The sequence below is a fragment of the Crotalus tigris genome, unplaced genomic scaffold, assembly GCF_016545835.1.
Source record: "Crotalus tigris isolate CLP2741 ecotype Arizona unplaced genomic scaffold, ASM1654583v1 scf7180000018867.1602434, whole genome shotgun sequence".
NCBI classification, from domain to species: domain Eukaryota; kingdom Metazoa; phylum Chordata; class Lepidosauria; order Squamata; family Viperidae; genus Crotalus; species Crotalus tigris.
In genome coordinates, this window is record NW_024097246.1 from 1,306,216 (window position 1) to 1,333,081 (window position 26,866).

The 26,866-nt window shown below is 42.5% G+C and overlaps 2 protein-coding genes across 4 annotated transcripts; one reads left to right on the forward strand and one right to left on the reverse strand.

Moving 5' to 3' along the window:
- Positions 1-734: 734 nt before the first annotated feature.
- LOC120314263 lies at positions 735-7,158 on the reverse strand. The gene is made up of 3 exons (XM_039357166.1): positions 6,998-7,158; positions 4,421-4,726; positions 735-1,089 (listed from the first exon to the last, which is right to left on the reverse strand). Exons 1-3 carry the CDS (start codon positions 7,140-7,142, stop codon positions 905-907), a joined length of 636 nt encoding a protein of 211 aa, XP_039213100.1. The 5' UTR covers positions 7,143-7,158; the 3' UTR covers positions 735-904.
- A 76-nt stretch (positions 7,159-7,234) lies between these two features.
- LOC120314269 lies at positions 7,235-24,038 on the forward strand. 3 transcript variants are annotated; one of them, XR_005558386.1, is made up of 5 exons: positions 7,235-7,328; positions 14,394-14,783; positions 16,356-16,439; positions 18,400-18,512; positions 20,274-20,804. XR_005558386.1 is itself a non-coding variant. In XM_039357185.1 (5 exons), exons 1-5 carry the CDS (start codon positions 12,243-12,245, stop codon positions 24,000-24,002), a joined length of 798 nt encoding a protein of 265 aa, XP_039213119.1. In that variant the 5' UTR covers positions 12,167-12,242; the 3' UTR covers positions 24,003-24,038. The 3 variants fall into 3 exon arrangements, 2 of the variants coding, with proteins under 2 accessions (XP_039213119.1, XP_039213120.1); XM_039357185.1 differs by lacking the exons at positions 7,235-7,328; positions 20,274-20,804 and adding exons at positions 12,167-12,330; positions 23,880-24,038; XM_039357186.1 differs by lacking the exon at positions 7,235-7,328 and adding an exon at positions 12,181-12,330.
- Positions 24,039-26,866: the final 2,828 nt, after the last annotated feature.

Below are 26,866 nucleotides of genomic sequence, written 5' to 3' on the forward strand. Positions count from 1 at the left end.
CATATTATTAAAGGGGCTCTTTCTAATTCTATTCCTTCTCTTATTCTTGGTTCTGTCATACTCCTGGAAGGGAGGGGGGAAGACGCTGCGGGCTGTCTCTTTGTTTCTCACCATAGCTCCAATGTAACCCTTTCACTGTTCTGAATAATTGCTCTTTGGTGGTGGTGGTGTGGGGGAGAAAGGACTGTGCCTCTGGCCATCTGGCTAATCTCCTGTTTCGGAAGGGAAGGTGTGAAGACCCAACAAAAATCGCTACAAGCCTGAGACAGACTGGCAGTATCAGCTCTTTCCCATAACGGACTTAACACCTGGGGATTGGCCCATTTGAACTGACCGGATGAACTATTATCTGAGTGGGAAATCCTCAGATCCTGTCTATTATGCCTGTGATCAGCTTCTCCTAATAAAAGTTCCTTTTGGAAGAGACGGCTTCCATGAGTTCTGCTCTCTTGGGATGAGGTGTTGAAGTGGGCCCTGACGGGGCCACCTGAATCTTGGGCTCCATCCACTGATTGTGTTCAACAGACCCTCAATTGCCATTGGTCAAGGATATTTTAATCTGGATTCCTACCTGACCAAAAGGTCCTGGCTAACTCCTCATGGATTCTAAGGTGGTTTGGCCCTTGGTTACCATGAAATCAATCTGGATTGACACTGATAGCCCTGCATCAAATTTGTTGTCTGAGCAACAAGCATCAAGCAAGCATTCGCTGTCCAGTCTTGAAATCAGTTTGGTTTAGAACTCTTTATTAATTACAACCTCGGAAACAAATGAACCAAAAACCAGAATTTGAGCAGGACATCAGTCAAGAGATATTTACAAGCCATAGATTCAGAGCAAATGAATGCCAGATCACATTGGTGTCACTTCTTTAGTGAATGGGGAAGAAAGGCAGAATTTCAGTCATGGACGGGCACTGGTGTCCAAGGGAGGGATGACATGCTGGATCAGCTGGTTAGCGGTCTGCTCTTCGTCAGAGGCCCCCATGCGACTGCGGGCTTTGATCAGCCAGTCCCACAGTATTCCCAATCCCACCAGGAACATGGCGCCAGGGATCAGCAAGACGATCCGATAAAGAAATAAAGGCTCTAGTAGTGAAAAAAAAGCATCAGGAGAAGGAGAAATCTTCTCAGCCATAATTTGTGACAATTCAGATTTCTGAGTACATAACAAGATGCAAAATTATTCTATAAAGCTGAATTATCTCCCCCCCCTCCAGAATAATCTCTGTGAGTGGGAGTTAAGTGTGCTTTACTGGGTATGTTTGAGGATAAAGATGCTTAGGATCATGCTGTGGATGCCAAATCTCCCTGCACACTGGATATATTGGTTATGTGTTCCCAGAAAAGGAATCCTGCAGATCAAGAAGCAAAGGGATCTAAGATTTAAGGAAGTACAATATTGCGGGCCCAACTGGCAAAAGAAAGCTCAGGACCATATAATAGTTGGAAACATGCAGAAGAGGCCTTTATCCTACAGTGGATAGACAAGGGCTACAATGATGATTATGATGACAGAATAACAGAGTAGGAAGGGACCTTGGAGGTCTTCTAGTCCAACCCCCTGCCGAAGCAGGAGTCCCTATACCATTCTCGGCAGCTTGCAGAGCCCCATGATCGTGTGGCTATAATTTATGATGTTTTTGCTGGTTTCCAACACAAAATGCTCTATAGCAGTGGTTCTCAACCTTTTTAATGCCGCGACCCCCAACCGGTTGTAAGTCGAGGACTACTCAACTGGTGCAGCACCATTTGCAGAATGGGACTTTTGGCGGGCTCAGCAGGGTAGAGATAGCCTGGACAATTCATATTGGCTTTTGAAAGCCAATAGAATAGACTCTCTTGAATAGAGTCTATTCTATTGGCTTTCAAAAGCCAATAGAATAAAAGGGAGTAGCACAGCTAAGGAAAAGGGGAAAAAAATGGCGGACTGCATTGTTTGGCGACCCCCGTGAAATGGTCATTCGACCCCAAATGGGGTCCCGACTCACAGGTTGAGAACCACTGCTCTATAGTGAACAATGGCTTTACTTAATGACTACCACAACAAAGGTTGTAAAATTGGGACTGGTCATGGGATGATCTGCTATGTGACCATCATGACTTATGGCTGTAATTACTAGTAGTAATTCAAAGAGTACCTGTATTGCTGAAAAATTATAAGAAGTAGTCAGAATAGCAGAGTTTCCTGTGATGGTCCTCACAATAAGCTACTTGATACGGTGGTGGACAGAGAAAGATTGAAATTGTAATAGGAGATGATATATATAGTTTATGGGTTGACATCTGGTGTGATTTGAGATAGATGTTGGGGTTGCTAATATGCCACTGCCTCCGCTGGCAACATCAAGAGGACAGGAGTGAGGAAATAAGATTGGTTGCGAACGATGTTATCGGTCTTTCTTCTACACCCTATGTGGTCAGGGGATTCTTTCGTAGCAGTTACTTTACATGTGAAGGAAGTCTTTGGTAAATGTCTGTGGAGATTCTCAGCCATCCAGGCCATGGTTGTCCCATGCTTTTTCAAAAGGCAACTGGACTTTGTTTTTTCCTTGAAGACTGTGAGCCTTCAAGAGTCAGGACTGAAGAAGCTTCTTGGATGAGAAGCAATACATCTTCAAGGAAAAATGAAGGGCAGTTATGTTTTGAAAAAAAAAAACACTTTTGGTAATATCTTTTGGTGACTTCCTGGATAGGTTTAAGTCTAGATGGGTTTTTTTTTCATTGTGGTTTGGTTAGAGTCCCAGGTTTCTAAGCATTCTCTTGCATTTTTCAATCTGGCTAAACCTAGATTTAAAATGTTAAAATGTTAAAAAATTATATCTAAAATGTTGGTGGTTTCCTAACCCTGTTGAAATATGCTCTGCCCCAAGATTGTTGGTGGGAAATGAAATTACTGAGCTGGCACTGGGTCTTTTGATTATTTGTTGGGGCTCCTGGATCTCCAGAGGTGTCCTATGTAGTAGTGTCCACAGTCTTTGTATTGTGTTTTTGTGCAGAACCTCAGTGTTGTCATCTTTAGTACTGCTATGGGTTTGAACGAAGTTGAAACTCAAATACTTTGGCCACCTAATGAGAAGGAAGGACTCACTGGAGAAGGGCCTAATGCTGGGAAAGATTGAGGGCAATAGAAGAAGGGGACGATAGAGAATGAGGTGGCTGCATGGAGTCACTGAAGCAGTAGGTGTGAACTTAAATGGACTCCAGAAGATGGTAGAGGACAGGAAGACCTGGAGGAACGTTGTCCATGGGGTCGCGTTGGGTCGGACACAACTTTGCAATTAACAACAACAACAACAATGGGTTTGAACAAAACGTTTTGTGTGGAATAACCTGTTGGTGGACTCTGACATATTTTTGATGTAAAGGAGGGTATATTTTTGAGAAATTGTTGTGTCATATTCAGTTGGGTGGACTTTTTCTTGAAGTTGTATGGGTATTTGTCTTGCAAGAAGTTTCTGTTTTTCAAAGCATGTTGCAGTTTGTTGTGGCTTGACTGATTGGAATCTTTATGCAACTTTGTGTTCTATGGCTGCTGAGGAATTAGTTTGCAAGAATTGCTTTTTCATACTTGTATTAGTAATAAACTATGGTTATCTCCGCTGATAGAGATATGGGCTAGATTTGGACTAGATGACCTCCAAGGTTCCTTCCAACTCTCTTATTCTGTTTCTATTTCAGATAGCTTGCTATTTTTTTCTTTTGTGAATTTGATTCCATGAAATGTATGGTTGATTAGATAATGCATGATTTCTACTGTAATTATTCTTTTCTCTTGGGTAAGGGTCATCTACATATATTATTCATATTTAAGATTGTAAACAGAAGAACTATAATTTCTGTTATTAAATCACTGCTTCTTTGCCTTGAGATGGAGGATCCCATTGGAGTCCCTTTTTAAAAATTTTTTTCCAGATTTGGCTTTGAAAGTGAAAGTATGTGGGGAGGTAGACATCAATGGGTTTCATAAGTCCAAGTATTTTAATTTTAGTGTGCTCAGGTTGGGTGAGCTGTGAAGTAGTGTTGTAAATTTTTTAGTTTCATTCACACAACATGAGTAACCTAGTTCTTGAATCAACCCATTTGGAGATTCCAAACAATACATGGAACCACAAATTCATCAAAGGGCTGGGTTGGCATAATATGCTAAGTTACAATATCTTACCCTCCAATATCAGCATTAACCAAGCCTAGCATTTGGATAGATGTGGTCATGTTAATGGATACAGTCAACAATCACTGGTCTGAGGTCACTGAAAGAATTTCATAGCTTATCACTTCTCAGTTCTAACTAAAGCAACAGTCCTAACTAAAGCATTCCACAAGCACTAAACTGTATCTATACAGTACCCTGATTAAAAAAAAAACAGTCATCAATTTTTCTAACAATTGCCATCTTCCTTCCCCCAGAGACTCTTACCCACATATGTCATCAAGACCCTTCCCTGGCAGGTCCGGTTTATCCCAGAGAGGACCTGATACTCTCCTTCTAGCTCCTTCTTCATATGCATGACGATAAGGCCCATCTGGTGGAGGATGAGATGCTCCTTCAGGCCCAGGTTGAAGTAGTAACAGCGCCCTCTGTTGGCAATCAAGACCCACTCACATTGGGATGAGGTGAGGTTCACTCGGCACAGGACAACGTAACTGTTAGAGCGGGGAATGGGGATGAAGGCTTTGGAGTAACGAGGAATATACTGGTGGATAATGGGGCACACGCTTGATGCTGGTGAGAAGAAATGAGACGGGCATCGTAGTTATGGATAGATACATACGCTACCTTTCATCCTAAATAGTTTAGACAGGTAAACTAGAGACTACTCTCATTGTCATGGCATTTAAGTGGATGAAATGGTGCATGCAATAATTTTTGAACCGCGGTACTTCAAATGGGCTAACTTATAGAATGTGCCTCAAAATCTGGGACCTATGACTCCTGATTCTTGTCACAGCCCCTTTTAGTGTTTTTTTTAAATCAACTTTTCAGGCCAACCCACAATGCTGGGATTGTTTGGGGGTGGGTGGGATGTCTCCCATTCAAATACTAATCAGCTCCAATCTAGTTACTCATCAGACAAGTTAGTTAGATGCTCTATTTAGCTGGGAGAGTGTGCCATATATTTGCCTATAAACTCAGCATAAAAATACGCTGTCTGTAAAAGATCTGCTAAGAAGTAAATACAGATATAAAAGATCTACTAAACAGATAATATACACATTTATACTTGCCATATATGTAAAGCAGTGTTTCAACTAGCAAGGGGAATTTTGAGAGTTGAGGTCCATATATCTTAAAGTTACTAAGATTGAGAAACACTGATATAAAATGTTGCCAATAGTGGGTCTATTGCAACTGACATTAAATATGAAGTCTATCCAAATTTGATATTGTTAAGTTCCTGCTTCTGGTGGTCCATTATTTTTAACATTTCTATCTTTTTAAATCTTTTTTAAAAATATTTTCTAATGTGGCAATTGAAGAAGTCTTGTTAATGCACATCTCAATTTTTAAGCTACCTAAATGTTTCCAATATTGGATCATTACTATTTTAGCTGATAAATGGAAGTAGACAATACACTCCTTATTTAAGCTTGAGATTTAATCCCATAAATAGGAGAACAATAGTAAGACTGTATTCATTTCTTTGTTTAGAAATCGCCCATGGAATTTTATAGGTAGCGCTTGACTTATAAACTTAATGGAGTTGGCCCCTTATGGTCATAAGTCATGAGAGTTGTAAAACAGATCCGCCATGTGATCCACCTGTTCGATCATAAAGCATCCATGGCTGTCATTAAGGAAACCAATTGTTCGTTATGGGCTGGTGTTGTCAAAACCAGAAGTAAATGCAAAAACGTCATAAAATGTGGTCACATCACTGTGGGACACTGCAACTGGTTGAAATTATGGGCCGCTTGCTAAGTGTCCAAAATGCAGTCACATGACTCTAGAGAAATTGGAACTTCAGAACCAGGTTGTTATTACCCTGGGAGGTCCATCCTAACTTCAAACAGTCCTAAGTGATTGGTCGTAAATTAAGGAGTAACTGTATATTACAAAGTATAACTTTATCACATGACCATCACAAATGAAAGAAAGAGCCATTTTTGGATGACCTTTCCAATATTTGGAAGAATAATTACAATGTATGTGTATGTATGTCTATGTACATGAATATTTACAATAAATATATATGTATTTAAGGTGTGTGCTTATAGACACACACACATACACAACGTATATGCATACATGTGTATATATATACACAGATGCACACACATATATACACACACACATACATATCAATGCATATGCGTCTTCTTTTATCCCATGTTACAGAAAACAAATTTAGATCTACAACATTTCTATTACTACTAGGGCTTAAAAACAGACTGGATCAGCAAAGGCCATAGATCAATCAAAGAGGTGTTAATAAGAGCTAAACTCGATTTCCTTGTTTTGAGGCAGCATATCTTAGAAAACCAGTTGTGAAGAGTCAAGCAATGATGGAAAGGAGTTATATTTAGTTGCCAGTTGTGAGAAGAAAGATGTTGTAGGCAGCACATGAACCCCATCCAAGTCTCTCTTTGGGTTTGAGACTCTTATTTGTTCCTGCAGTGAGAAATTGTGTATTTACAGGTCAAGGGGATCACCCATGATTTTGGAGTGTGTGTGTGTGTGTGTGTGTGTGTGTGTGTGTGTGTGAACAACCCCAATTATACGGGACCAAAGAAGTGAAAGTCTCCCTTATTGTATGTGTATTCAACACATATCGAAAGAGAGAAGGCTTTGATCATGCAGTTGTAGCCTTCACCTTGGTTTCATCTGCCCATTCCTGGGTATTCCTGGGGGCAGGAAAAGGGTCACAACTTTTGGGAACATCTCTAAGGGCCTTCAGCTCATTCCTCAGGCTTCTTCACTTATCTTACCTGATGAGCAGGGTAGAAATGGGAAGTATGGATAAATAAATAAATAAATAAATGAAGTAATAAATACCAGGTAGTTTTTCACTCATTGGCCCAGCTCCAACCTCTGTGATCCATCTCCCCCAAAGCCCCCCCAGGATGAGGATCAAGGCAGAGGTGCCCAGTCTCTTCCCTTCTTGGGGTGGGCTGCTGAAGGCCCACATCCCAACCACCATCTTGGCAGTTCCTCGGGTTTTGAAAAGGTTCCACCTTGATGTCATAGTGGAACCCAGGAAGAGCCGATGGCTGGAGGGGGGGGGAGATTCAGGCCATTCCCACAGCTCTGCGCACCTCCCACCTCAGCTGCGAAATAATATAGATCAGCTTTCCAGCCCCTGATCTGGTTCCAAGGATAAATTAAGGTATCACGATGGGAGGAAAGGGATGGTTATCCTCAAGCTAGAAATAGGGGTTCAGGTGCTGACAATGGGAATTAAATTCAGTTGAATTCAACCCTTAAAAGAGTCTTTTGCTATGAGGAACAGTTAACCTCTACAACTCATATAACAAGACAGAACAGCAAGGTAATTGTCTGAGAGATTTTAGGGGACAGGGCTGCTAGATTGAGGTACAGTTTTAAAAAATAATAATTGCTTTTTTTAAAATAAGCAGTTATTGCTCCAGGGAGCTATAACTTCTTAGAACCCGCTTAAGGACTTTTTGCATGAAGCAGAAAAAAAAGCAGAAAGCATTTTTGCTTTCGATGATGAGACAGGATAGATTATAGAAAGAAAAGAGGGGCAAATTTATAATTGGATTTATAGCTGCTGAAAAGAAGATCCAAAACCACTTATTTGTAATTTTTCCAATTTTTCTTTTACGGTACCATTATTATTATTTTTCTTGGGTTTTTTAGCTCTTTCTTGGATGTCTCTTTTTTTCTTTTTTTTCTTACTTATTCTCTATTAGTTTGTATTAGCATTTTGTTGTTGTTGCTGTTAGTTACGAAGTCGTGTCCGACCCATTGTGACTCCATGGACCACGTTCCTCCACGTCTTCCTGTCCTCTATCATCTTCTGGAGTCCATTTAAGCTCACGCCTACTGCTTCAGTGACTCCATCCAGCCACCTGATTCTCTGTCGTCCCCTTCTTCTAATTGCCCTCAATCTTTCCCAGCATTAGGCTCTTCTCCAGTGAGTCCTTCCTTCTCATTAAGTGCCAAAGTATTTGAGTTTCAACTTCAGGATCTGGCCTTCTAAAGAGCAGTCGGGGTTGATCTCTTTTAGGACTGACCAGTTTGAACGCCTTGCAGTCCAAAGGACTCGCAGGAGTCTTCTCCAGCACCATAGTTCAAAGGCCTCAATTCTTTGGCACTCAGCCTTTTGTATGGTCCAACTTTCATAGCCATACATTGCAGCTGGGAAAACCATGGCCTTGACTATACGCACTTTTGTTGGCAGGGTGATGTCTCTGCTTTTTAGTATGCTATCTAGATTTGCCATAGCTTTCCTCCCCAGGAGCAAGTGTCTTTTAATTTCTTGGCTGCAGTCCCCACCTGCAGTGATCTTGGAAGCCAGGAAGATAAAATCTGTCACTACCTCCATTTCTTCCCCATCTATTTGCCAGGAATTCAGAGGGCCAGATCTTGGTTTTCTTAATGTTGAGTTTCAAGCCAACTTTTTAACCTTTGTTTTAATAAAATTATACGTAATAAATAAATAAAACCACTGCCCTGAGCTATTCTTTTTCTACTTCTAGCCTCTTTCGTTGGGTTACAGAGCGGTAAATTTGTGCTTCAGCTATAGACATTGTTTGAGCAGCAAAAGCATAGTAATCAGGAAGTTTGTAAAGTACATAAGCTAAACAACAAGTTTGTTATTTTTTTTTTCTAATAAGGAACTGCCTGGAAAAACCCAGGGAAGACAAACACAATTGCTGGTCTGTACCATTTCTCAAAAAAATCACCTCATAGAGAGAAAACTCCCAGTCAAGCTGCATCATATTTTGTAATTAAATTCATGTTTCACTCCTCTTCTTGATGGATGCAAAGGGAGGCCAGTGACTTCTGTTGGTAAAAATCAAGATAAAAGAAGGATCCTTCTTTCTTGCATTTTGCAACGGGGAAGAGTTTCACCCCTCCTCCCCCCCACACACATTTCAAATACATCTACCCACCTCCTTTTCTCTATCTTAATTCCCCTCTGCCCCAATCCGGAAACATGTGCTTTCCTCTTGAAAAAGAAATCCGTACAGGTTGTAAGTCCTCGACTTACAACCACAATTGAACCCAACATTTATTTTGCTAAGTGAATCTGGCTTCCCCGTTGACTTTGCTTGCCAGACGGTCGCAAAAGCAGAACATGTGACCCCGGGACTCTGCAACCGTCAAAAATATGAATCTGAATTTTGATCACATGACCATGGGGATGCTGCAATGGTCATAGGTGTGATAAATGGTCATAAGTCACTTTTTTCAGTGCCGTTGTAACTTTCAACGGTCACTAAATGAACTGTTGTAAGTTGAGGACTGCCTGAGCAAAAGAAGAAAGCAGATGGTGGATATTTCACTGGCAGCTCTCCTGCTCCAGCTTCTGTTGAAAAGTATGAAGTGGGATGATGAAACAAACTCCTTTAGCTAGACTTTTGTTAGTGCCTTGCGACTAATCAGACCATCATTTGCTCTCAATTCTTTCTTGCCAGAGTTGGGGGTCCCGTTATTGATTTATGAGCTTTATGAGCTCCCCTCACCCATGGGTTGCTTGCCTAAAAGGAAGAGTACATTGAATAACAGAACTGGAAGAGGCCTTGGAAGTTTTCTAGTCCAGCTCCCTGCTCAAGCAGGAGACCCTATCCAAATGGTTGTCCAATCTCTTCCTCAAAACCTCCAGTGTTGGAGCACTCACAACTTCTGGAGGCAAGTTCTTCCACTGGTTAATTGTTCTAACTGTCAGGAAATTCCTCCTTAGTTCTAGGCTGCTTCTCTCTTTGTTCAGTTTCCATCCATTGCTTCTTGTCCTGCCTTCAGGCGCTTTGGAGAATAGCTTGACTCCCTCTTCTTTGTGGCAGCCCCTGAGATATTTGAACACCGCTATCATATCCCCCCTTGTCCTTCTCTTCATTAAACTAGACATACCCAATTCCAGCAACTGTTTTTCATATGTTTTAGCCTCCAATTCCCTAATCATCTTTGTTGACAGCTGCCAACATCAACTGAACTTTTGGTAGTACCACAGTTTCTCTATATCAATTGAAATAAGGTCATTGCTTATGAGATTGTGGACCAGAATCCTAGACAAGATGGGCCTTCTCATCTGCTCCAACAGGCTACCTCCTCTACTAGGAGTGTTTTCTTACTCCTATGTAGGAGAACTCCTTACATGAATAGTGTTGAGAAAGATCAGCCACCCATCTCTTTAGAGTTGGCCTTTTGGGATCTCTGACCAGTGAATCATAGAGTTGAATGAGATCCTCAAGTCCAAATCTCTGTTTGGGGTAGAAATGCAAACTAAAGTATCTCTCACAGCTGTTGCACATCTGCTAAAATTCTTTCCAAGCCTTTTTATTTTCCCATTTTCTTTACGGTTTCTTCTTAACATAGAAAAAAAACCTCTCTAACTTTCCTGACAGGAAATCTCCAGCTATATATTTAGCATAAATAATTTTGGTTTCAAGACAGCTTAGGAACCTACAGAACAGAAATGAGGAAGCACTTCAGAAAAGGAGAAGAAAAGCTTCTCCCAAACAATCCTGTGACTTCAGTCCCTTGTTATGAAGTGCACAGATCTACAGTTGTTTTTGTGGGTAAAGCCACTTTGCAAAGATTCTGGGACATTCTCTTATTCATCACTGTTTTGTTTTTCTTGTTACCGTTTGCAGGCGGTGGGGTGGGCTGCGGGCTTAACAATTCAGGCAAGGCTTTAAAACAGTGGTTCTCAACCTTTTTAATGCCGTGACCCTAACCGGTCGTAAGTTGAGGACTACTCAACCGGTCGTAAGTCGAGGACTACTCAACTGGTGCAGCACCGTTTGCAGAATGGGACATTTGGCGGGCTGAGCAGGGCAGAGACAGCCTGGACAATTCCTATTGGCTTTGGAAAGCCGATAGAATTAGACTCTATTCAAGAGAGTCTATTCTATTGGCTTTCAAAAGCCAATAGAATAAAAGGGAGTAGCACAGCTAAGGAAAAGGGGAAAAAAATGGCGGACTGTGTTGTTTGGCGACCCCCGTGAAATGGTCGTTCGACCCCAAATGGGGTCCCGACCCACAGGTTGAGAACCACTGCTTTAAAAAGAACAACCAATCAGTGGAATGCCTTGCCTTCAGAAGTAGTGGGTGCCCCATCACTGGAGGCTTTCAAGGAGAGACTGGACAGCCACTTGTCTGAGACTCTCCTGCTTGTCCAGGGAGTTGGACTAGATGACCTCCAAGGTCCCTTCCAACTCTGTTACTCTATGTTCTAAGACGTATTTTGAAGATTCACTGCAGATCAGAATGGCCTGAAACCAGGACTTCATTAGCCACCACTTTCTCCTTCCTACCACCCCAAGGTGTGGCGGGAAGGAGAATCACTGTTGTTAAATGAATCTCTGCAATTTTTAAGTGAAGCTGGCTTTCGCCATTGACTTTGCTTATCAGAAGCTGGCTGGGAAGATCACAGTAACAGTGACATGACCCTGGGATGTGGCAATTGTTGTAAATGTATGCTGGTTGTCAGGTGCCCAAATTTCAATCACATGACTGTGGAGATGGTTGTAAGTGCTGTTTTTGGTGCTGTTGTAACTTCAGTCACTAAACAAATGGTTGTAAGTTGAGGACTATCCATATGTTAAGGCACAAAAGTGGTTCGATTAAAAGAACCACCTTGCTTTCCTGGATTATTCCTGGATTATTCCATGGCTGGATTTGTCATCCAACATCATGGATTTAGAATCACAAAACCTGGTAACCTCAGTGAAAAAAAGGAAAACTAGAGGCAATTCTTAAAAACATTGTGCTCCATCCAAAATCCAAAGGACAATAGGGACCACCTTGCTGAAGAACAGGACCTGCTTTGAAAAGCCTTTTGCCCTCATATTCCAGAACCCAGATAGTGGGGTGTAAATGTGGGGGTCCCAGGAAGGGAACTGGCAGGACGGTGGGAGTGTTGGTGACAAATATACCCCTCCCTCTTCCTCCCCTGGCTACAGCACATTGTGCAAAGGTCTTTAACCATTGTTATATTTGAGCCGAGCTGGCAAAATTTGGCTGGAGCCAGGAGGAAGCCCTGGCCCCATCACACTTCCTCAAAATGGAGCAGATGGAGGTGAAAGTGAAATGAACTGACATAGGGAAAGTGATGGGCAGGGGAAAAAGTGCTCCAAAGGCAGAGGAGAAGAGAGTCTTGGCTGCAATGTCAAGTCCGTGGCTGGTCCTGGTGCTGGTGGGTAAGTAAGGGGGCTGCTTTGCTAAGCAGAAAAGAGACAGAAAATATTTTCCTGGGATGGGAGCTTCTGGCTGGCCATGTTCTATAGAGTCCAGCATGACAGGGATGGTAATGGTGGAATAATAATAACGTTGGAAGGGACCTTAGAAGGTTATCTAGTCCAACCCCCTGCTCAGGCAGGAAACCCTATACCATTTCAGACAAATGGCTGTCCAGTCTCTTCTTAAAAACTTCCAGTGTTGGAGCATTCACAACTTCTGGAGACAGGTTGTTCCACTGGTAAATTGTTCTAACTGTCAGGAAGTTTCTCCTTAGTTTTAGGTTGCTTCTCTCCTTGATCAGTTTCCATCCGTTGCTTCTTGTCCTGCCTTCAGGCGCTTTGGAAAATAGCTCGACTCCCTCTTCTTTGTGGCAGCCCCTGAGATATTGGAACACTGCTTTCATGTCCCCCTTCGTCCTTCTCTTCGTTAAACTAGACATACCCAATTCCAGCAGCCATTCCTTATACGTTTTAGCCTCCAGTCCTCTAATCATCTTTGTTGCTCTTCTCTATACTCTTTCTAGAGTCTCAACATCTTTTTTACATCGTGGTGACCAAAACTGGATGCAGTATTCCAAGTGTGGCCTTACCAAGGCATTGTAAAGTGGTATTAGTACTTCTCGTGATCTTGATTCTATCCGTCTGTTAATGCAGCCTAGCACTGTGTTGGCTTTTTTGGCAGCTGCAGCACACTGCTGGCTCATAATTTAAGTGATCGTCCACCAGGACTCCGAGATCCCTCTCACAGTTACTACTATTGAGCAAGGTATCCCCTATACTATACCTGCACATTTGATTTTTATTGCCTAAATGTAGAACCTTACTTTTTTCACCATTGAATTTCATTTTGTTAGATAGTGCCCAGTGTTCACGTCTGTCCAGATCCTCCTGTATCTTGGAATACTTTGGCAGCATGCACAGAAAAGGCTGGTGTGTGTGTGTGTTGGTTTAATGTCAAAGCTTTTCAAAATGGAGCTCCCCCTCCCCTTGCACCAACCCACGTACAAAATACAGGGCACTCAAAGGACACCCTTGGCTTGATTTAGGTTGCAGTGAGGACTTAATATAGCCTTCACTGACATCAGTGGAGTTTGTTTTCTGGCTTTGTGATAGGCTCAGTAAGGAAAAGCTTTTACAGCAATAGGAAAAGGGAGACTAGGTCTTTTGGCTGTCAGGTTTCCTTTTTACCTGTGATAGCCTAGGCCAGGGATAGGCAACCTTGGCTCTTTTATGACTCGTGGACTTCAACTCCCAGAATTCCTGAGCCAGCCATGCTGAGGGGACAGGGAGAGGTTTCCAAGCTGAGCCATGCTGGCTCAGGAATTCTGGGAGTTGAAGTCCACATAAAAGAGCCAAGGTTGCCTACCCCTGGCCTAGGAAAAGCAAGGAGATGATGGAGCTCAGCAGAGGAGTTAGTACAGATCTAGTTCTTCTCCTTGCAGGAGCTGGAGGTGAGTCACGCCCAGGTTTACAACCTTTTTGCCATGGTTGTTAAGTGAATCACTGCAGTTGTTAAGTGAATCACTGTGGCTGATAAGTGAATCTGGCTTCCCCCATTGACTTTGCTTGTTGGAAGCTGGCTGGGAAGATCACAATGACAATCACGTGAACTTAGGATGCTAATAGATGATTATTATAATTATTAGAGGTGACATAATAGCAACGTCCCAAAACCTAAAGGGCTGTCACAGAGAACAGGGGATCAACCTATTCTCCAAAACACCTGAGGACAGGACAAGAGTGAATGGGTGGAAGCTTGTCAAGGAGAGATCCAATCTAGAACTGAGGAGAAATTTCCCTGACAGTTAGAACAATTAATCAGTGGAATGGCTTCCCTCCAGAAGTTGTGCGTATTTTATCACTGGAGGTTTTTAAGAGACTGGAAAACCTTTTGTTATGGGTTATAGGGCCTCTTGCCTGAGTAGGCAGTTGAACTAGAAGACTTCAAATGTCCCTTCCAAGTGTGTTATTTTGTATTCTGTAGACCTCACTGCTAATCCTTTCTCCTGTTCTCTTCTCCCCAGGCTCTGCTTCAGGCCTTGTGCTGTCTACACCCTTGTTCCCAGTTTCTGTCTCCCATGGGAAGACAGCCTTGCTCCCAGTCTCGTTGAATTTCTCTTCTTCTGTGCCCACCTACTTCCAGATCCGATGGCGTTTCATCACTGGCCCGTGGCTGGTGTTGATTGTGAAAGCTGATAACTGCGGGAGAGACAATGGTACCCATCAGTGGTGGGAGACTTGCGAGATCATAGTTGAAAAAACAGAGAGATACAGGCACCGAGCAGAGTGGTCTTCTGAAGATGCTTCGCTGATATTACAGGATGTCCGAGTAGAGGATTCGGGGGTTTATGAAATCAAGTTGCTGGCTTTGGGTGTCAGAGTGTCAGCCAACATCAACCTGACTGTGATCAATGGTAAGAGAATGGAGGTAGGTGTCACACCTGCCCCAACATGGGCTCCTAGGAAAGAAGGACCCTCAGTTCCATTTTTGAGAAAGATACACCTTTACTAAAAGCCAAGGGGTTACAGTACAGCAAGGCCAGAACTAAAAGTTTGCATGCAAAGGTTTCCCAGTTAACTTTTCCTTTTCTGTTCCTACCCCTCCCCCGGTTACCTCCCTATTGTCCAGTTACATTTGAAGGCTAGATGGCGAGCCTTTTCATTTCATTCCCAAGCCTCTGGCCCTGTAGTTTCTGTTTCCCCTTCCCAGCAGCTCCCTCCCCACCATAGTTTATGACAGGCTGGCAGCTAGCAAAGAAAGTTGAAGCACAGGATGGCAGTGTCATACTTCCGATCAACAGAGACAAATAAAGCAGAACTCCGAGGCTTGCAAATTCCTCAAGGAACATGTTTATTGATACAGAGTATGGCTACTTCAAAAGTGAAACCAAGTCTGAAGAGATGCATAACAATTCCCCAATACAAAGTTAAGAAACCCCACCCCCCAAGCTATGCAAGCAACTACGTATTCCCACTCAGCTTGTTGGTGGGCTTTTCATGAAACGCCCAGCCTGCAGTCTCCGGAGCAGCCAATGACCTTGGTTCCCATGAGAGAAAATCTGCTTTGTCTAGCACAGGCGTAGGCATCCTTGGCTCTTTTTTGACTCGTGGACTTCAACTCCCAGAATTCCTGAGCCAGCCATGCTGAGGGGAAATGGAGAAGTTTCCATGCTGAGCCATGCTGGCTCAGGAATTCTGGTAGTTGAAGTCCACGAGTCAAAAGAGCCAAGGTTGCCTACCCCTGGTCTAGCGCAACACCTGGCAAGCCCCCTCCCTCCGTGCTATGTGGCAACTAGGAATGAGAAGGAAAAAGATGGCTGCAGCCAGGCTCATTCGAAAGTTGACAGTCGACTCCTCTTCAGAAAGAAAGAGTCTCCTGCAGGAGAAACAGAAATCAGGTTATACATCCCCTCAGGCAGTGGTGGGATTCAGCCAGTTCGCACCACTTCAGCAGAACCAGTAGCTAATTTTTCGTTGCCCAGGTCCAGAATGGACTTCCAGAAGCGGCATCCACACAGAGAACTAGTTGTTCACATATTTGAATCCCACCACTGCCCTCAGGATTTGTGAGGATCCTTATCATAAAATTTCTTTATTAACCTAACCGCCTTCAGATTTGTACATTTCACCCATGTAGCCTCTGAAAGGGGGTAACCTTTCCACCCTCCATGCTATCTGGCAACTAGGAATGATAAGATGGCTGCAGCCAGGCTCATTCTAAAGTTGACAGGCAGTTCTGACAGAGATCTGCACTTGTGCCTTGGTAAAGTCTGGGGCGTTGTGCAGTTGTGGTCATCTTGGCTTTTTTGGAAATTAAAAGTAAAGAAGAGGGGAAGTGCTTTCAAAATTCTGTTATTGTAATCTTGTAATAAAGGTAGCGATATTATTCATGGTTTTAGCTGGACTGCTTCCAAAGATTGACACGTGTGCTTAACAGTCTGCATTAAAAAAGTAATGTCTTTTTTAAAAAAAATAAATCTTAACAGAAACCAGCAATGCCCACTTGAATGCTGCTGCCTTTGGTGGACAGAGAAGAGGGACATTTCCCAGCAGAAGCACAAATGTGGCAGGTTTGTATGAGAGATGGAAATAATTAAAAAAGAAAACCAGGAAGTAAAGGGAATATGGAAGGGAAAAATGACACCAGATACTGGAAAATGAAAACCAGGTTTTTAGACATTATCTCCATCCATCAAATTGTTTCTTGCATTGTGTCAAAGAAGGATCACCTGGTGTCCTACTTTCCAATGTCTGTACTGCGTGCTGCTAGGTAATATAAATTGACTAAAGCTGGAATAAGCAAAGGCTCCTCCCTCTCAGATTGGCCATACTAATTATCCCCATATTGCGTCCAGTGGCTTTGAACAGTTCTAGACCTTTTGATACAGACAGATAGGGAAAGAGAGAGAAAATGTAACTTAGTATTTCTCAACCTCAGCAATTTTAAGATGTGTGGACTTCAACTCCCAGAATTCTCCAGCCAACATGGCTGGCTGGGGAATTCTGAGAGTTGAAGTCAACACATGTTAAATTTGCTGAAGTTGAGACACAATGATATAAATTGTTGCCTGATGTTTATGGTTTTCTCTTTTCCTGTTTTTGCCTGTGTCTTCTCTCATTTTTCCCACTGTAAAGTCACTGGCCCTTGGCAAAACCTGAGAAATCATAAAAATCCAGTCATGAAAACTCAAGCAGAGACTTCTTAAAGAGACAGTACTTTATTTACAATTGAAATAAGTCCTGGGTGCGAATACAATCTGAACACTGGCAGCAATTGCATTCAGAATTGCCACACCTTAGAAAGTTAGCAGTAGTGCTTTATAAATTTGTTAGCCAATGAAAATCAGACAACAGAGTTATTACAATATAAGGAAGACATCAATCATTCCTGTACACGCCCTTATTCCCTCCTTCAATACATCACATTCATGTACATGTTTCCTGGGCTTGCATGAAATTTATCCCTGACACAAACGCTGATTATAGAAGCGAGATACCAATAGTTAGGCAAGACTACACAATTTGTTTCTTTTTCTAGTTCCAGTTCCAGAAGCCTACACCACTTAATTGTTTTGATCTTTGCTGGTATTTAATAAAGAACCATCAAGTAATATTTTGCTACCTGAACAGAGAGGCACGCTGAGTTGCTCTGATCTGGATATGGAGACTGGAAGTATGTAAGATGCAAACTGAACTGGAAATTATGAACATTAATAATTTCCCCACAGTTCTGTGTTGAGAACTGTGACATTTTACTTATTCCACGAATTACACAAAGAAAAAAAAGTGCAAATTGTCAACTTCCTTTAAACAAAGGTTTCTAAAAAGGTTTTACCTCCTATTTCTTGAGATCTTTGTAGGCAAAAAGGGTCAGGATTCCTGTCCTTCTAAGAGTGGAGTAGCAGAGGGAAACTCAACAGAAATAATTTACCATACCAGCCACATTGGAGGAAATTCCCTCGTTGCATAACTATTAAGCATGCAGCAGCTTGGTCCCCTCTTTCCGCCTTACCAGCCCACAGTGATGTGATCCTATTTTGGGTGCTGGGCAACCAGCTCACAATATTTGTCTGACTTTAGAAGAAGACATATTGGCACAGTCCTTCTCCATCCAAATCTTGAAGCATAAGATGCTGTTTGCTCTTCTCTGTACTTTTTCCAGAATGCCAATGTGTTTTTAAAATTTTGCAAACCAGACCTGGGTGTAGTATTCAAGTGTGGTCTTACCACAGCATTATAAAGCAGGCCTAACACTTCACAGTGATATAAGGACTCCTGCCTTGGGCAAGGGGTTAGACTAGAAGACCTCCAAGGTCCTTTCCAGCCATTCTTCTCACTGCAGGAAGTTCCTCCTCATGTTTCATCAAGCCTGGCTTCCTTGCTATTCCTGGCTGCTGGTTGTTGATCAACTCTGCAACTTGAGACACTTGAAATGAACGCTTCACAATGTTTTGTGAATTCTTCCCTCTTGCTTGTTTGGCCTCCTGAGAAAATCATGATGATGATCATGTCTAATGTCTCTCGTGGCAGCTCCAGTCTCTTTGATGAAGGCAGAATTTGGCAGAGACTATACGGTGCCCAATATCATCCGGCTGACTTCAGCTGGCCTGATTCTCTGTCTCCTCGGATTCATCATAGCAGAGGTAAATGGCTGTGTGCTGTGTTTCTCCTCCAGCCTTCCGCCATGTTGCTTGTCCAATTTTCTGAATGGAGAGTTAAAGATGACCTCGAGATGCTTTTTCCTTGGGGGAAAGAGAATGCAGGTAGTCCTTGACTTATAATGGTTCATTTAGTGACCATTTGAAGCTATAACGGGACTGAAAAAGTGACTGAATTGTGATCAGAATTTGGATGCTTGCCAATTCTAGTTCATATTTATGACAGCCCTGGGGTCCTCTGATCACCTTTTGCAACCTTCTGACAAGCAATGTCAATAGACAAGCCAGATAGCAATAGCACTTAGACTTATATACTGCTTCACAGTGCTTTACAGCCCTCTCTAAGCGGTTTACAGAGTCAGCCTATTGCCCCTCAACAATCTGGATCCTCATTTTACTGACCTCAGAAGGCTGGAAGGCTCAGTCAACCCTGAGCCGGTGAGAATCAAACTGCCGAACTACTGGCAGCCGGCAGTCAGCAGAAGTAGCCTGCAGTACTGCATTCTAACCACTGCGCCACCATGATTTTTGTTTACTTAACAACCTTGTTACTAACTCAACAAGTGCAGTGATTCACTTAACAACCGGGGCAAGAAAAGTTGTAAAATGGGGTAAAACGCAACAACTATCTTGCTTAGCAACAGAGCTTAGATTTCCTTCCTGTGCAATGTTAACTTCACTCTGCAGTTGAATGTCTCCTGCCTTAAATACAGCCAAATCCAGCCTGACTCCTGAAATTCAGTCACTCCATCTTTCAGTCACACTAGATTTGTGTGTGTGGGGGGGTGTTTCTAGATCTTAGCTTCATCTCGATGGTTGTATCTGCCTGGAGACTGGGAAAATTTGCTGTAGCTAATTGCAATGAGAGTTACTGAACTCCACAGCTTAATGAGAGAGGACATGCCTTTCCACCTTGTCAAATCCCATGAAGCTCAAGAAAATGAATGACATGCATTTCAACAAGAATATCTGGGGTAAACACAGAATCTTGGAAAACTGTAACATAAATTTCTCCACTTCACGGAGTCTCTTTGAAATACTTTTAGCTATTGTATTTCTGGAGGGATATCCCCAGAAAGGGTCAAAAGAAGCAAGATGGTGGTTATAATCATGCAGTTGGAATAGCCATCTTGACTTTTTGACCCTACTGCTATGGACTTTTCTAAGAAAAGGGTCTGTCTTAAAGATATGATTTGTTGATTTTCTGTTTTAATTAATGAAATCTCCAAGGAAATAGATTCCAATCTAGATATTTATCTGCATATTGGGAAGGGGAATCCCCCAAAGTCTTAGTGAAAAGCCAACATGTGATGCTTGATCCAAGAGATTAACGCCTCCTGGACAGAATGCAGAGGCAGCACCTATGACTTCTTTGTGCACCTTCAAGGCAGGCAGATGTCAAAGTGGTACTTATGGACCATAACCCGTAATGTTTTGGGGTTTTCCTGCCACCCAGCATCCGTAGGCAGGCAACCTTCTATTGCAGCTTGGAGAGGATCTAAATAGGAGGATGAACTAGTTTATTCCACCTTTTAACTAGGCTGGAGGAAAAAAGGGCTGAATGCAGAGCCAAGCTAAGGTTCTGTGGAAGATCAGTAAGCTTCTGCTCATCTGCAGAATCAGCATTGATCTAATACACTTTCATAAAGATGCAAGTATGAAAACAGACAAGATTGGCCTTCAAATGCTTGTTCCTTCCACTTGCCAGGTGTTGAAGAAAGTCAGGGATTGTTCTTCTTTTTACAGAATGTTGCCTCCTCTTACTCCAGACAACGAGACACAAGGGTGAATCAGGTGGAAATTCCCTTCTCCTCCTCTGTTGAGCAATGTTTCCTGACTTATGAAAATTATCCAATTTAGGTGATGTGGATAAACAGCTTTGTAAAATCTGTTGCTGATCTTCTTCAGTCCTTCTTCGCAACAGGTTCTTGCCTTCTCAGCCACTAAAGTATTTGTATGGGATGACTCAATGCTACAAAGTCTACCACTGCACTACTTTGCCCTTGCTCTACAGCAGACATGTCAAACACAAGCCCCGGGGGCCGGATGCGGCCCGCGACATGGTTTCATGTGGCCCACGAAGCCATCCTGGAAACAGTGAGGGAACGGCCCCTGTTGCCTTGGCCTGGGAGCCAATGTACAATTTTGTGATGGCCATCTATGCTGAAACGCATTCAGGCTGTCTGGAAAAAGCAAGGGATTGGCCCCTGCTGCATTGGCCCCACCCCCTGGATGCGTGCTGGGGAGGTGTCACCCTTTGAGGAATGAAAAAATGCACCATTGCCTGGAAGTGGCCAGCAAATGGTCCTCACCTAGTTCACATTTCCGGCTTGATGGGCTCCAGGGGAGGGGTTTTGGTAAGCTCTTCCAGTGGACCCTGCCTTGGCGCTTGCCCTGGTCCCACCCCCTTCTGCCAGAGATGCTCAGATCTGTCCCACTCCTGCCCAGGTCCCCACAGGCATCCTTGACGCGAACGATGTAGAGCTGGCCATGCCTACCCAGTAGACCATACCCACTCCAACCAGGCCCACCCAGTAGGCTGTGCCCACCCTGGCCACATCTACCCAGCCCCCCTAAGGACAACCACAATGCTGATGCGGCCCTCAATGAAATTGAGTTTGACACTCCTGCTCTACAGCTTCTGGAATGGGATTGTACATCCACTGCTGGCTAGAATGCACACATGAATCATTTTTGGCATTAACAGCATTGGCATGTGACACAAGGGTTATGTGCTTAGAAGATTGCACTCTCAGAAATGGGAGTTTGCTAACTTGCTACCCAGACTCCTAACTACTCAAGCCACTGTGCTCCTCGTCACTGGAGGTGACATTTAGGATTTTGAGATGAGGGCAAATGCAGCTCTGGGATCCAAAGTTGTGCATTCTGATCTAAGCCAGAATTTTGTCCTGGTTTATCTCGGTATCAAGTTTAGCGTGGTGCTTTATGAATCTAGCCAATTGTGGTTTATTTGGTGAAGCATGGTTTATTGAGATATGTGAATCTGCTTATTATTTTCCATTGTTTAAACCCATTATCCTAGATTGGATTTAATTTTCTGGTCCTGTCCTTCTCCACACTAGATGAAAGATTTCAGCATTGTTGATTTATTTTAACCATATATTGTTGAACAAGCTATAGTGTCCAAGTTCCCACCAAACAAATCACATTATTTTTAGTACACTGTAATTAAGCTATTATTTTTTAGTTTTCATCAAGTTTTCCAGTTTATTGCAAAACCTTGGATTCCCATGGCCAATGTCTATTTTTATTTTTATTCTTCAGTAGCTCACTTCCTGCTTCAGATTGCCCCTTTCTTTCCAAAGTTTAAGGTTGCAATTACAAGTCATCCTTGACTTATGACTGTAACTGAGTACAAAATTGTACTCATGTCAGTCATTAAGTGGGTCATCAGCCAACTGATCTGATTTTATGTCTGTTTATGATGTTCATAAAACAAATCACCATGTTTGTTAAGGAAAACTACGGTCATTAGGCAAACCCATTTTAGCCAATGGACATGCTTTTGTCATAAACCAGTACCTTTTGTTGAGTCCATTGCAACTTTGGACAGTCACTGAGCAATTAGTCATAAGTCAAGGACTACCTGCATCAGAAAGGGGAAATTTGCTTTGTATCCACAACAAGCAAATGATTGATCAAAAGTTCAGGTGACCTGTTTTGGGGACATCCATCAAACAAAGTGTAGGCCTTTTTGGTAGTGTTGGGTCTGGACTGAAACCAATCCAAAGAGGTCTTATGGGGAGAGATGGGCTTCCTCAATTCTCATTTCCTAATGCAGTGTTTCTCAACCTTGACCATTTTAAGGCATGTGGACTTCAACTCCCAGAATTCCACAGCCAGCATTGCTGGCTGTGGAATTCTGGGAGTTGAAATCCACATGCCTTAAAATGGTCAAGGTTGAGAAACACTGTAAAACGGTATGAAACAAGTCACACCTTCCAAACTGCAGTGTGATTTATATAAAGTTCCCTGAAAAGGTTTCCCATTGGAAAATATACAAAGAATCGCACCATTCCTGTGCAACAGTGTGAACTGTGTAGTAGAGTGGTCAAATGGTTTGGGCAGTTATGGTAGACCAAGAAAGAAGACCAGGTTACAGGAATCCTTCCCAGTTGCTGCTGGTTGCTAAGAGTCAAAGACAAGGAAGACTAACTTCAATGCCATATTGTGTAGTCATATCTTCCTGCAACTCAGAGATGTCCACAGGGTTATGGTCCAAAATGAAGAGGGCGGTTGCCATGAAAAAAAAACAAAGGTCCACTGCTTGTTAGGTGCGTTGCACAGACAAGAAATAGGCAAAGATTCAATTAAACCATTATGGCCACCTTCTTGACTTTTCTGAACCATACTCTGAGGACACCCCTGCTGAAACTCAAGACTTTTCATTGAATTGATTAAAAAAGAACCTGTGGCTTTGGTCACACTACCAGTTTTCCCACTTGGCATGTATTTCTGTCATTATCAAACCTGTAAATAGTCTATATTGCACCGTAAGAGAATAACTTAAAAATAAAATAGGTTGCACAGAAAAGTCCAGCAAGGCCAGTGAGAGGCATCTTCAGTGCATTCACATCGAAAATTGCCAATATTGGAAATGTTGCTAGAAAGCAGAGCCACATCACACCACCTGTAAGTGGAAAGAAGAAGGTAGGTAGATCAATAAATATTCATTTATTTCATACACTGAGATGCCACATCACTCAAAAAAGCCTGTGGAACTTTGCCCAGATAATGAACCAATAGCTGGATGATTGAGGATGGATCAAATGATGAAACATGAGATAAAACCCTTGGATACCTTCTTCCCTATGTGAGCAAACAATCATATCGCACCAAAACTAATGATCCAGTTCTTGGTATAGCAGTAACAGTTGGGGACGAAGGAAGGAAAGAAGGAGATGAGATTAGAGAGGAAGGAAGGAAGGAAGGAAGGAAGGAAGGAAGGAAGGGAAGGAGGGAGGGAGGGAGGAAGGAAGGAAGGAAGGTGGAGGGCAGACGAGAAGAGAAGAGATGGGGAAGGGCTAGTAAATTTGTTACTGTCCATAAATAAAATCAAGATGGCATCTGCAACTGGGTAATTGAAGCTCTATGACATTTCTATGGGAGTCATAGAACTTCGATCTCATCATCACAGTTGCCATCTTGATTTTTTTGGAGCAGACCCTGTGGACATTTCTAGACATTGCAGTTCTAGACCTTTTTCTATGAACTGGGAAGAATCAAGAGTCATTGGCCAACTGTTTCTCCTTTTTTACATGTTTTCCTAACATTTCGCCTTCTTCATGAGTTCAGCCAGCTATGAACATGGCTTTTAATTTTTCCCACCAGAAAAACATTTGCGGGTTCAGTTTGGTGCATCAAGAGGAAACCAGACAGAATGATTCACTGTCACATGTGACCGATTCTGCAGGATATCCAGCTATAGATTCTGAAAGTCTCCTGAAACGCTGACTCATTTCAGGGTGTAGCAACCTCTCTGCTTGTTTAAAATTGGGGTGAATTTTAGTGTAGGAACATCTAAATACACAATACAAGAGGTGAACTTTACCTTACCATCAAAGATCAATATGTAAGGAAATAAATAGTGGGAAAAATAAATACAATAAAATAAATTTAAAAATGCACAATGTAATAATACACCATAAAGGAAGCAAAATCATAAAGGAAAGTTGCAGAAAATGTTCCAATTCAATTGAAATTACCCACATAATTTGCCAAAACAGTGTTCCTCAACCTGGGCGGTTGTACGATGGGTGGATGTCAACTCCCAGAATTCCCCAGCTAGCCATGATAGTTGAGGAATTCTGGGAATTGAAGTCCATCCACCTTAAAGCCGCCAAGGTTGAGAAACACTGGTGTAACTCGATGCCCTGGTTCCAATTCAGCATTGGTCCATGTTATCTTGAGGTGATGGGAATTGTAGTTCAAGGCACCCAATGTTTAGATTTGGGAAGTGCTAATCACTTAAGTCTGCATTAAAATGCAAAGAAAACCATTTTTTCCCATTCCTATTTAAGAATCGATGGCAGAATTTGGAGAAGAATGCAAGTATCTTTTCTTGCTTCCCCTGCCTCTACTCACTCCATTTTACCACTTGGATGTTGAAGGTTCCAGACCGAGGGGATGAAGTGGTAGGACTTGTGCCTGGAGAAACAAGGGAGGAGATTGAGAAGAAAAAAATGAGAAAAATAGTGCACCACAATTTTGCACCTTCTTATCTACTGAATCCAAGGCTGTCCTCAGGTTATGTTAAAAAAAAAAAATCAAGATAGCAGCCACAAAGGCACATGTAGCACGTTGTTCATTAAGCACTAATGAAATGTAATAATAGAAAATTAATAAAATACTTTTTAAAAAGTACATGAAACTCTGCCTATTTTTTGTGTGCATCAGTTCACATAGAGATTTGCAATGTTGCAGACATATTTTTTTGCTATAACCTGCAAATGTCCCTGAAGGAAGCCATTGTGTCTACTGGGTATAATAGTCCTTGACTTAATTTGAAGTTATGATGGACCTTCCCAGAGCTACTTACTCCCCCAGTCACATGATGACATTTTGGGCACTTAACAATGGATCTGCATTCTGGTCAGATGAACATGTTTTACATTTTTTTTTTTTTGCTGAAAAGCATTTATTTCTGGTTTTCACAAAACTGCTCCAGAGCAAATAATTGGTTTGCTTAAAGACTGTCGCAAAATAGATTGTAAAATCAGTTGGTTATGTTAGTGACCCTTTTTATGACCATCATGACTTATGACTACAATAGGCAGGCTCCATTACAATGAGGATTACTTGTATATTTTGTGAAGATTTTTTAGTTGTTACTAGACAATCTATGACCCCATTGGGTCATTGTTTCAGATATATTTCATTATTTAAACGAATGACTACGGGCAGGCCCAAAAAAGCAGTGAGAGTGGGAGCAACTTTTGATTTCCTACCGTCTTCCCCATTGATTTTCCTAATAGGAAGCTGGCAGGAAAGTATTGGAAATAACAAACACAACCCAGCAGCTGACTGTGGCAGTGTGATGGCATGACAGCCCTGAAGCAGTCACAACAGCCCCCCTCCCCCTGTAGATCCAACCTCAGCACCTGCAGTTTAAACAGCACCTGCGCAAACTTACTTAGGACAGAGATCCGCATTGTCACAACACAGTCTCCAGACTTATTCAGAAGTCTATAAAGCCCGGTGGCGTTTTGGCTGACATTTTTTAGTTCAAATTTGTTTCCTTTTATGGTAATATTTTCTTTGAAATCGGTAAGAAGCGGTAGGCAAACTCTATGAGAAAAATGGCAGGCGCTTTCCCATATTAATGTTGCATTGTTCCAGATGCAAACATCTATTATTCCAGAAACATTGAGAGATTTTGAGTCTCCTTCTTTCACAGATATGGTCATGTTAGGGCAGTCATTATGATCTGTTAAGAGAATAAGAAAGTCTTAGTTTCCTACCATCTCAGGCAAACAAACCTATTTGGACCAAAATTATACAGCCTTTGGCCTGGAAGCAGCAATGTCTATATTTGTTGTGTCCTGAGCCTGTGAAGGCAGGCTCAGGACATTGCAATGGTCCCGGGCAATTGCAAGCTGCCTGGGACCAGACTGGCTGTTGCCAGCACTCACGCGCATGCGCGAGGTGCTGGCGCGCCAAATATTGCCATTTGGCCCGGGGATTGCCTTTAAAAGGAGCAGAGGAACTTGGGCGTTGTCGGCATTGTAACCAGCATGCTGTATACCAATAAAGAGGCTCCTGAGAACTACCAACTGCTTCATGCGTTATTTGCCATTTGCTGAGGACTTAACACTGGCGACGAGGATGGGATGCCTTATGACAATTACAGACAAGTTGTAAGCTTACCCTGGAGTCCTGAGCAGCAGGAAACGGCATTAAACTCAGCAGCTGCCTGCCAATTTAGCAAGCGTTGGCGGTAAGCTGGCTGATAGACCCTTCCTGTACTACTGAAAGATGGCAAAAGTAGGTAGACTTTCCGAATTCGATGTCACGCATCCGGAAAGATGGGAGTCTTACGCGGCCCAAGTAGAAAACTATCTTAAGGTCAATCAAGTGAGAGAAGATAGCTTAAAAGCCGCCACCCTGCTGTGCGTTTGCGGTCAAGATGCATTTGAGATCGCTGAAAACCTAGCAGCACATGCACCTCTAGAATCTGTTACCTACACAGACTTAAAGAAATTGCTAAAGGAACACTTCCAGCCCAAGTTGTCTGTCATCGCTTGGCGCCACACTTTTGAACAGAGGGACCAACGGCCCGGCGAATCAGCTAAAGAGTACATTGCTGCATTGAGAAAAGC

What these genes read in the sequence shown, in the direction of transcription:
- LOC120314263 (XM_039357166.1), bottom strand. Translation starts at nt 7,142, where the DNA reads ATGGTGGTTGGGATGTGGGCCTTCAGCAGCCCACCCCAAGAAGGGAAG. An exon ending in AATGAGTGAAAAACTACCTG is followed by an intron (nt 4,727 to 6,997) that starts GTATTTATTACT and finishes TCTTCTCACCAG; the next exon opens with CATCAAGCGTGTGCCCCATT. An exon ending in GGTCTTGATGACATATGTGG is followed by an intron (nt 1,090 to 4,420) that starts GTAAGAGTCTCT and finishes TTTCACTACTAG; the next exon opens with AGCCTTTATTTCTTTATCGG.
- LOC120314269 (XM_039357185.1), top strand. Translation starts at nt 12,243, where the DNA reads ATGGGCAGGGGAAAAAGTGCTCCAAAGGCAGAGGAGAAGAGAGTCTTG. An exon ending in GCTGGTCCTGGTGCTGGTGG is followed by an intron (nt 12,331 to 14,393) that starts GTAAGTAAGGGG and finishes TCTTCTCCCCAG; the next exon opens with GCTCTGCTTCAGGCCTTGTG. An exon ending in CAACCTGACTGTGATCAATG is followed by an intron (nt 14,784 to 16,355) that starts GTAAGAGAATGG and finishes AAATCTTAACAG; the next exon opens with AAACCAGCAATGCCCACTTG.